This window comes from Sylvia atricapilla, chromosome 7 (genome assembly GCF_009819655.1).
Source record: "Sylvia atricapilla isolate bSylAtr1 chromosome 7, bSylAtr1.pri, whole genome shotgun sequence".
Taxonomy (NCBI): domain Eukaryota; kingdom Metazoa; phylum Chordata; class Aves; order Passeriformes; family Sylviidae; genus Sylvia; species Sylvia atricapilla.
In genome coordinates, this window is record NC_089146.1 from 9,862,543 (window position 1) to 9,873,476 (window position 10,934).

Consider the following 10,934-nt stretch of genomic DNA (forward strand, 5'->3'; position numbering starts at 1 on the left):
GGCTGAGCCCCTCTCCAAGCCCACTGCCTGCCAAGTGCCTGAAGGTGTTCTGCTGATGACTGACACAACTTATGTGTGAAAATCTAACTAATTATCGTGGCCTTTCTGCCTCCAGTAGATAGAATGACTATTTCTTTTATGCCTATTTTAAGATGCTTTTAACTTCACTAGGCTGTGTTTCTCACTGTCCCCCGAGTGCTGACTCACAGAGTCAACTGACAGTGATTGGATGGTGTTTATAGAATGTCCCATTCTTAGAAGGCACTGAAACAAGGCCTGATAGAGGGTGAGACTAAGCCACCAAAGCAAACGGTGACCGAGTAAACACTGAGAGACATCAGTTTCACTAAAGATCCATCTATTAAAAAAAAAAAAAAAAAAAAAAAAAAAAAAAAAAAAAAGCTGTTGGTAATTCTGTTGTTCTGCCCTACTTAGATCTCCTTCAGGAGAGGCAAAATAAACACCACTTGGATCAAGTATGTAATTGGCATTTGTAATGATTTCCGAGGAAAATAACATCTTCAGAACAGTTACAGAGCCAATCCCAGTCGTCAGTGCCTCTGGCACCATAATTGCGTTCCCCAGTCACAGTGAGGAGCATCAGCTGGCAGCTCCTGCAGGAAAACAGGATACTGATCTGAGCAGCAGCCCAGCACTTCCCTGGGCAGCCCTATCAGTATCACTGTAATTCACTTGGAAGGCAGCCAGAATTCTCACTGGAAAGTTTAAAGGCTGTTAATTACTTCTGCTAGTTCATGCTTGAACCATTTCATCTCCAGCCCTTCAAGTACTTTTTAATAATCATCCCTCAAGTCACCCAGCCATTGCTGCTTTTGAAGAATAATAGCACCAAAAATTTCCATAGTAATGCAGCTGAAACTCCCTGGATACAAATTTATGGAAAACTTTTCCAAAATTATCTCTACTTGTTCGGTATCTTTCTAAAAGAAATGTATGCTGTCACATAGCTATGCTCGTAATTTATTTTATTTATATATCTTATATTTTTAGAAAATCAAATTTGCTTAAATTCTTGAGGTTGGGAGAATCTGGACTCCTCTTAGGTGCATAAAAAGAAAAAAAATATGAGTGATAACAGAAAATTATTTGCAGGAAGGCAAGAGTGGGTGATGCACTGAGTACTGGGATGAAGCAAAACAGTCAAAGTACCAAGAAATGTTTACTACATACAAATCGTTATCTTTCAGGACAAAAAAAAGGTTCCCTCCTGCTGTATTTGTAATTTGTTCAAGCCTTTGGTCATGTAATAGGAGGACAGCCCCTCACAAGCCCCCCACTCCTTCAGGAAAGAAACGCCTCCATGAATCACTTGCCTGTTAACCACAGTAATAAACCAAAACCACTCCGGGCTGACAGTGACCCCTGTTCCTCCCCATCCATAACTTTAACAGACTTTGCCAGGCTGGGCTGCTCAGGAAGCTGAAACATGACAAAAATCTGAACAGACTGTGATGCAAGGGGAAGAAGTTCCAATAGCTTCATTTCCCTTGGCTGTCCTGCCCAAAACCTCAGCTGTGTTAGGAAGGGACCAGGCTCCTTTAGGCCTTCCCCTGCTCTCCAGGTGCAATGTGTCACCCATTAGCAAAGGCCTTAAATGTGAGAGCAGGGGAGGGAGGCTGTGCCTTACGCTGGCTGCAGCTTCACACATGGAGGCACTCCTGCAAGAGCTCAGCTCAGCTTCCAAGCTCTTAACCGACTTTAAGGAGATGTATGAATATGAGGCCCGTTTAAAGACCTTCACCAAGTGGCCCTTCCAGGAGAACTGCAGGTGCACTCCGGAGAATGTAAGTCTGAAAATGGTTATTTTGCTCCTGTCTTAATTTATATATGCTGTGCCTGAATGTGAAGTCATTGTTAAGTATATTCAGGTTTAAGAGGAGTGCACTAAGCCTGAAGATGAAAAGGTTAATACTCAGCTTTCCTCTGTTGCCTGGTCAGAAATACTGCAGTGGGATTGACTGGTTTTCCTGTGTTGAGTCTACTAGTCTGCCTACAGATTTTAATCATTACTGTTATTACTGTTCTTCTTGTTCCTTTTTTTTTTCCCTGTCATTTAAAAATTAATTTCTTTTATTATGTAATCTTTCTAATTGGAAATGTCTATTAATGACACAGCAGCATACATTAAACAAGTACAGCAGGAAGGACAAAGCAGTGGAATGATCACTAATTCAAATTCAGAAATTAAAGTTATTTAAATAAAAAAATCCACCTGACTTCTACTTTAGCACACATGTGACAATGCCACCCTGAATCTCAGATGAGTCAAAATGCAAGAATTACCTGAGAAGGTGTTTGGTTACTGAAACAAACTTAATTTTTGGTGTCCTGACTAGACATGATTCTGAAGTGGCAGGAAACATGAGCAGTGTGTGGGATAAGGCTCTAAACTTCTCAACTGTCCCCTACAGATGGCGAAGGCTGGCTTCATCCACTGTCCAACTGCGAATGAACAAGATGTGGCAAAATGTTTCTTCTGCTTGTTAGAACTGTGGGGCTGGGAACCAAATGATGACCCATGGTAAGCACAAATGTAACAATGCCCTTGAAGTATCTCTCCAAGTGTCTTTAGTAATTTTTCAATGAGTTAATGTTCCTTTCAGTTTCCACCATAACAGTTCACAAAACTGGACTTTTATCTTGCCCAGTAACTGTGAAATTGTTCAACCAGATTTTATCTGAGATCCACTAAAATCTGTTTCATCTTTTCTGTATGATACTGTTTCTGCTGATGGACAGCACAAGTACTGAAGAGATCCGTACAGATCTCTTTGTCTCCTGAAATGAAACTTCATGGCTTTAACATCTGTTCTTATTCTGGGTTTGTACCGCAGGGAGGAACACACCAAACGTCACACCTGTGACTTTTTATCCCTTCCCAAGCACTTCGATGAGCTGACAATGGAGGAGTACTACATGCTAGAGATGACACGGCTGAAGACATTCATTGTAAGTGTTTACCACATCATCTGAAATTCGAAGCTACAGTATAAACAAGAGCTCCTCTCTGATTTCCATACATCAGCCAGGAATGGTTGTCTAAGGCTAGAACCTGGCTTATTCTGAAGTAATGGTTTATGTGCATTATTGGGTAAGAAATCTGCACCTAAGCACTTCTCAGTGTAGTTTATTGTCTGGTTTTTAAATGCAAGCCTGTTTCCTTTTGAAGTGATTTTCCAACAACTCATTACAACAGAAAAAAATAATATAGAGTGCAATAATCAGTGAATCAGTGCAGAAAACTCAACAATGAGCAGCTCTATCATTCTCAGGAGGGATGAACAATATATGTGAAAAGCCAGATTTTGACCAGATCATTGCTTCATGTGTCCAGTTTTGCATATAAATCTACCTAATTAAACTTTAAAGCCCATTTCAAATATTTTACTCCTTCCTGCTTCTGGGGTTTTATGCCATAGTGTTGATATGTACAAAAGCACACAACTGAGCTGCTCAGTTGATATGTGAGCCCTAATCCTGTGGACAGGAAGAATTAAGTGAACCAAGTTCCCTGATGAGTGAGGCACAATAAAAGGTTCTCCATATTACTTGTTGGTGGGTTTGCACAAATAAGATCATTGCCTTGCTACTAATGTTGTGTATTAAATATATACCTGGTGACTGTCAAGGTTAAGCGTTTAAGGCCACTGTACAACAGATTAAATACAAAAACATAGGATCATGTGGCACACTGCTATCTTAGAAGGTGGACTAAGAGTCAGAAGGTGGTGTTACCTAACTTGAATTGTGAATGATTTAGAGCGATGTTGCAAGGTACAAAGGGGGGTTTGGCCATAATATGACTTTATTTCTAAGTACAGTCTATGAAAAATTGGAAGCAGCAGCTTCAGGTGGGGACACTTAGCCCCAAGGACGTTGTCACTGATAGCTGTGAGGCTTTGCAGGAGGCTGAGCAGGGTGGGATAGCACCGATGATACCCGAATGCAGCCTGAGGAGGGTGGGTTGGAATTTGGCTGAACTACCACAGTTAAACTGCTCCGTTGAAAGGCTCAATCTCTCGCTTTGATTCAAGTGCAAAGTTGGCAGGAGCACAATAAACTCTTTTCAAGAAGAAGTGGCAGCCACGAGGCAGAGGCTGGTGGATTACTTCGGCTGCAGACCGCAGCTCCCGGCGCCGCCGCCTCTCGGGGATGAGCCAGCAGCCCAGCCAGGAGGTCAACTGCCGGGCAAAAGGAGCCCAGGACAAGTGAGCTCTGAAGTCTGACTCTGAAACCGTCTCTGAACTTGGTGCAAACATTCCTCTCTTTATCCGAGCGCGGATCCAAAGGGGTGTGAGGAGGTGTGTGTGGGGAATTGCTCTCAGCCTCTCTGGACCGGAGCAGTGAGCACAGGCAGGTGTGCCTTGTCTTTCAGGATGTGCTTTCTTGGCCTGGTGGGTGGGGAACTAAATAGTCCCCTACCCTGCCAGTGGATGAAAAATGCCTGAGCAAATACTTTTATTCTGGTTTTTAGGGAGCTGACTTTTTTTTTTTTTTTTTTTAATTGAATAAAGATTCGCAACTGTGAGTACTTCCTGTGACCTGTGTTAAAACTTTATACCTAGGCAGACTCAATCAGAGCAGTTCTGCTTCAAAACACTGTCCACCGAACAAAATGGATCTGTGTGTCTGCAGCAATTGCTTTAAGCACCTGCATTAACTACACTCCTGCTGTTGTCTTTGTAGATCAGACAAAATTGACACAGATAATGACATCCAGCACAAACAGCAGGGGTACTGAACAGGGGTAGACACAAGGTGGGTAAGATGGTCTCAAGGAAGAGCACTGGGCATTTTGGTGTGCAACTGAAACAACAAAAGCTGTTTTTAAAAGTTTTTCATTACAATTTCAAACTCACTGGAGTTCTTCTAAAATCTTATTAATTCCTGTTTTCCTTTATGTGAGACTGTTATAGAATAAAAATGCATGCTTGCAAATACTTTTGGTTTTTAAGATGCAGACAGTCCTTTCTCAGTGAGGTAAAAATTTTGTACAATGCTTTGTCAGGTCTTGGGCAGCGAATGAACAGCAGCTTTTGGAACTCCCCTGACCTGTCTTTCTACTCTGCAGGAAAATCCTCATGCTGGGGATCCTAAAAACATGTATTTTGACATTCTTAAAAGCATTAATGTTTTCTCTTGAGTCTTGAGAGTAAATTATCCCTTGACACATCAATCCATGAAGCTTTTTTTTTTTTTTTTTTTTTTTTTAAGTTACAGGAATGAGGCTGACATGCTTAAAGCTTTTTTTAAAAAAACCTTTAAATGCTACTCTAAGAAGCTTCTCATATAGCACAGCATTTCTGTCTTTGAAAGATTTAAAGTAATTTTGAAGTTCAAGTTCTTCTCTAGAAGCTGAAAAAATTATGTGGGGGGAAAGTGAGCATCCATTTTAGGTCCCTCTTTGTTAGAACTGTTCTAGAGCCAGTCTTTAATGTTACAATGGTAACATCTCATCACACTACAGCATTACCAGGTCACCGAGTCAGGATGCAGCTGAACGCCGAAAGTGATAGCAGAAAAACAATCACCAAATTAAAGTCAAACAAAGCACCAGAGAGCTTGGTTTCTAAATGGCCCACGACCAAGCCAGCTGTTATTCTGTTATTGCAGCTGCCAGAGCGGGGGCAGCAGTTGGTGCCTGGGGTGTTAACTTTGTATTAGCCTGACAACAGCGTGGTTGTGAATAGTCACATGGAAGGGGGAGTCTTAGAGCTACAGCGGTGAGAAAAAATGCTTTCACCCAACCAGTAAAAGGTGCAGCGACTCTCTCCAGCAGGACAGTGGCTGATAATGCCTGTCCTTTAGATCTGCCATGCATGGGCCAGTGATGCTCTCACCTTTGGTGGAACTCTTGGAGAGTCTTTAGCAGTTAACAGAGGCTAGTGAGTGTACAGATCTCATTTTATTGAACACCACTTATGAGAAGGACTTGCTCTTTACTCCACTTTGGCTGTGGGAATGCACACACAGCTGTTCCACACCTCTTGGCTCTTTACTGATAAAAGTCAGCACCTTTCACTTATTTTAGCTATACAGTAAAAAAAATCTATAATACGTGTATGCATAATGAAATAGTCCCCTCCCTCAGTCTCTTTTTCCAATGTCATTTCCCTGTTCATTTTCCAGGTGCCTATTTCCTACAGAAATAAAGTAATAAAGTCCTCAACTTCCTAGTTATTTTTTGTTTGATTGATTTTTGGGTGAGTTTTTTGGGTTTGGGTTGTTTTTTTGGTAAATGCCCAAAGAAAGCCCTATTTTCATTACTTGCTCATTTCCTGCAATCTGATCAAGTGAAGCTAGAACAGTTTAGTTCTTTTAATTTCCCTCATTATACTCTTTTATGAGCATTCTAACAAAAATCCATTCTTTCTCTCTCTGCATACTTTAGGCTATTTCTTCAATCAGGAAGTGGAGTGACAGAATAGGTAGGAGAATTCTAAAAGAAAGGCCTCATCAATCAGTCCTGCTCTATTTAATAAAGAGCTAGCCTGTCCTCTCTTCTAAGTGCAGTTAAGCAATTTACAAGTTCCCATGTGAAAACAATCTTGGTATGAAAGGTTCATTAACCCAAGAACCTGTTGTTGGGTTGAGAAGTAAGTGCATCTGTGTAAGCAATTAGAGCAACGCTACGGCAACCCATCAAGGAAAAATGTGAACCACCTGAATCTTAGCACGTACACACACATCACCTCCTGACCAAAAATGAAGTAGAAAACTACGAGCCAGTGAGTGCTGCAGCACACGGGGTCTGTGAGAAGTGTGTAAGAGAAGTGTGAGTAAAGAATTGGCTTTTCCCGCATGACGAAGATGGAGTCTCGGCTGACTTATTCACAATAACATCTGATGGCGGGAGGCGGCGGCCGCGGGGCCGAGCGGGGACTCGAGAGCCGGAGTCCGCAAACCGCGAAGGGCGAACCGCGGAACGGAGCTGAGCGGCGAAGGGCTCCGGCTGCCGGCGGCCCCGAGCACAGCACAGCACCAAACCAAACACCGAAACACACACAGGACACAGAAACACACAGAAACACACACAGCTCCCGGAAAGGCGCCCCTCGGGGGCTGGGCACGGACCGAAAATCCATTGCGGCCGCTGAGCCGGGGGGAGGCAGCGGCCAAAAATCGTGAACGATACCCTGCGGAAGATCCGCGCCGCGGAGCGTAATATGGGCGAAATTACGCATAAAGGCCGCGGAGTAAAGTCCGAAACTTGAGATAAAAAACGTTGCTGTGGAAAATCCGCGCCGCGGAGCGTAATATGAGCAAAATTACGCAGGCCGGGTAAATGCGGCCATGGAGTGGAGTGCAGACTTAGTTAAAAAATACTGAGGAAAATTCGGGCGGAGCGTAGTATGGGTGAAATTACGCAGGCCCGAGGAAACCCTGCAGTGTGCAAACCTGTGAGCTCAAAAACTACTCTGAAAGCTCCGCGCCGCGGAGCGTAATATGAGCGAAATTACGCAGGCCGGAGTAAAGGCGGCCGCGGAGTGGAGTGCAGAGTCAGAGTTCAAAAAACACTGAGGAAAATTCGCGCCGCGGAAGATCCGCGCCGCGGAGCGTAATATGGGCGAAGTTACGCACAAAGGCCGCGGAGTAAAGTCCGAAATTTGAGTTCAAGAACTTCGCTGTGTAAAATTCGCACCGCGGAAGTTTCGCGCAGCGAAAGATACGCGGCGCGGAGCGTAACACCCGCGAAGTTACGCACATAGACCGCGGGGTAATGTCCAGAGTGGAATATGTGTCTGGGCACTTACACTGCACAAATGACGATAAAACAGAATAAAAGGAAATCGGGAACTTTACTGCTGTGATGTATGACAGAGCAGATGCACAAAATGTCTGTTCTATCGAAAGGTGGGACCAGTTGCGGCAGTTTTTGTGGGCAGCGGCCCATCTGCTGCGGCAACGGCCCCACCGCGAGCTCCAGAAAGCTCTCTGTCACTACCTCCTGTGTCTGCAGGCCCGTTTCTGTTCCCTCGACCCACGAACGATGGGTTAGTTACCTTTCAAATCCGTTTTTCATGTTGAAAAGACTTTAAAAATGTTACTGTAACTTTCCACTGATTGGAAAACGGCTTCCAATCTCAGCCATGCGCAGACGCAGGCGCACAAAGTGCCCGGAAGCGGAATCTGTGCGCGTGCGCCTCCGTAAAATGGCTCCGGCGGGAAACAGTCTCCCCGGGCGGCAATGCGGGGCGGCCGCTCCCCGGGAAGCCGCCGTGGCTGTGGCGGCGGGCAGGGGCCGCGGCGGCTCCTCGCGGGTGAGTTTTATCCCCCAGAAAAGCCCGAGCCCCGGTCGGTTCGCAGCTCCGTGCGGAACGCGCGGGCTCCGCCGGCGGCAGGAGCCGGACGCCATTTCCCGTCCGCTCCTCCCCACGGCGGACGGTGCCAAGGCCGCCCCCTGGCGGTCCCCGGCGGCTGTGCCGGCCCCCAGCGGCGGCCCCGCTCCGAGGGGAGCCACAAGCGCTTTTTAACCTTTCCTCTCTTTGTTCTCGGTGCTCCCCCCTTGGGCTACACGCGCCCTTAGAGGGGAGTTTGTGCCGCTTTTCCCCGCGGGTGCTGCGGGCAGGCGGGATGCGGCAGCCCCGGGAGGCTCCGCTGGGCCCGGGCCGTGCGGCGCTCAGGATCTCATCCCCGCGGAGCCCCGGGAGCCCAGCACGGCCCCTTTGTCTCTGCCCTGCCCGCAGCACCTGCCAGGCTTCCCTTTCCCCGCTCTCCTCCTTCCCTGCGGGCACCACAGCCCCCGCTCTGTGTAATAGAGCTTTACGCATTGTGCTGGTACGCCTTGAAAACGTGTTGATAGAGGAGGGTTTAAAGTTAGTTTTGTTTTCTGAATGAATTGTAATTTTTTTACAGTTTTACGGTTGGTGGAGATACAGAAGGCAGTAAATGCAGTGCCTTATTACCTGTCAAAGATTTCAACATAGTCTGATTCCTTTAACAAGAATGTTAACAAATTTGCCAGATGAAATTGCACAAATTATATTTTATTTTTTCAGTAACCCTGCATTTTTTAAAAAAAAAGTCTTAGTAAATGTCTCCTCCTGAAATTTTCAGTTGCCACAGGTTTTCCAATTCGCAAGTTCCCATGTGGAAACAATCTTGGTGTGAAAGGTTCATTAACACAAGAACCTGTTCTTGGGTTGAGAAGTAAGTGCATCTGTGTAAACAATTAGATCTCTTCCATGAGAACCCATAAAGGAAAAATGTAAAGAACCTTAGTCTTAGCACGTACACACGAATCACCTCCTGACTAAAAATAAAGTAGTAAGAAAACTACCAGCCAATGGGTGTTGCCCATGAGGTCTGTGAAAACTGTATAAAGTAAGTGATGTGAATAAAAAAATGGCTTTTAAAGAAAGAATTTCTAAAGCCTTGATGTCTACAATGAATAAAATACACAATTTATCTTTTTATTATGAGTCTAAGAAGTCCTGGGTCATTTCACTGAATATTGATGATAGATGTTCATCATTTAAATTAGCAGTAAGAAAAGTGAACTGGCAAAAGTGTTACCTTGAACATGAAAGTGGTTATGGCCAGATATGGAGAGTGAGATAGAAGGATAATTTTTTATTTGTCTGAATACCTTGAACACTTCAGCCAAAATAAGGTGAAGTCCATTCAGGTGGTTGGAAATGCAGGGTAGGAATCTGCACAACTAGAAATTCTTTTCTCAAGGTAGAAACAAAGATGTGGAAAAGCTCTATAGCTTTTCCCCAATAGCCTAGCTCACCAAGCCCTCGGCAGAGCTACTCAGAGGATCATTCCTGTATTTCAGGCATGGTGATCATTCTGAGACCGAATTGTGATCTATTATCATTAAAAAATGGAAAGCTTTTGACAGAAGATCAAGAATGAGAGCAAGCTATGTTGTTTGATCTGTGTCTCCTTTTCAGTCTTGTGTTTCAATCTATTTTTGTTTTCTTCCATTCAGTTAACAAGAAACAGACAATTTGTATTATTATTACTGCATTAATTACTGTATTAATTACTGTATTGAAAGGTTATTATTAGCATTAAGTCCTTTCAAAGTTACGGTTCCCCATGAGCTAAATGGATGTACATACCATTCATGCACAAAATACTGACACAAAGATGACTATGGGACAAAATGTAAACTTTTTTCAAGTCACAAAAGTAACAGGGTTTGCATGAGAAAAGAAGGGTTAAAAAACCTCAGCACAGAGCCTGTTGTAAAAAGAGACTGACTAGCGAAGGCAGCCCAAGCCAGACAGGACTGTGTGAATTATTAATGCACAGAATTTGCTGTGGGGCTGCCCACCTCTGCCTTCACTGGGTAAAAGCATCCAAAGGGGCTTACCCCCGGCATTCCCTGGGCATGGCTGGTGTAACCCACACTGGCAGCTGGGATTCAGGCTCTGTGTCTTCACATTTCTGCTGGCACAAAGGTTCACAATCAAAGCAAGGTAATTTTATTTATTCCCTACTCTAATTTAGGCACACGGGGATACAGGGGATTTTTGGAGATGTAAAATAGTAAGATTTAAAGTCAAAGAGCTAGATTTCTAGAACACAGACTGCCTTGGTGGTAAAGGTTACCTCAAAGGTACATTCAAATCTGATCCCAGAATATTAAGCTTTGACTAAAATGATTACTAGCAATATCTTTGACAGCTCTGCTAAACTTAGACTGCCCAAGCCTTTCCCTTTCCCTAACTACACTAAAGATAAAAAAGCCTGATGTTGCTCTTGCATGTCAGGTGACTACTGCATTAAGGCCTGTAAATAGTTTTACAAAAATAGGTGACAAAATAGCATCAGGAGATCCAGACTGGAAAAGGTGATAACAGTCATTAATTAAATAAATTCTTGACTGGATGAAAGAATTTCAGAATTGCAAGGTGAAGGAAGTATTAGACATGAGAGATGTCAACACTTGTAAGGTATTA

General features: G+C 44.0%; 1 protein-coding gene and 1 long non-coding RNA gene across 2 annotated transcripts; both read left to right on the plus strand.

Annotated features, from left to right (window-relative positions):
- The first annotated feature begins 1,620 nt into the window (after nt 1–1,620).
- On the plus strand, nt 1,621–5,174 carry LOC136363821 (baculoviral IAP repeat-containing protein 5.1-like). The gene is given in 5 exon segments (XM_066323296.1): nt 1,621–1,805; nt 2,433–2,542; nt 2,856–2,970; nt 4,056–4,197; nt 4,200–5,174. Coding segments are annotated over 5 exon segments (546 nt in total). The 5' UTR covers nt 1,621–1,667; the 3' UTR covers nt 4,241–5,174.
- A 1,892-nt stretch (nt 5,175–7,066) lies between these two features.
- On the plus strand, nt 7,067–7,811 carry LOC136363822 (uncharacterized). Its single transcript, XR_010744059.1, has 2 exons — nt 7,067–7,302; nt 7,607–7,811. It is a non-coding gene; the product is annotated as an uncharacterized lncRNA (long non-coding RNA).
- Nucleotides 7,812–10,934: the final 3,123 nt, after the last annotated feature.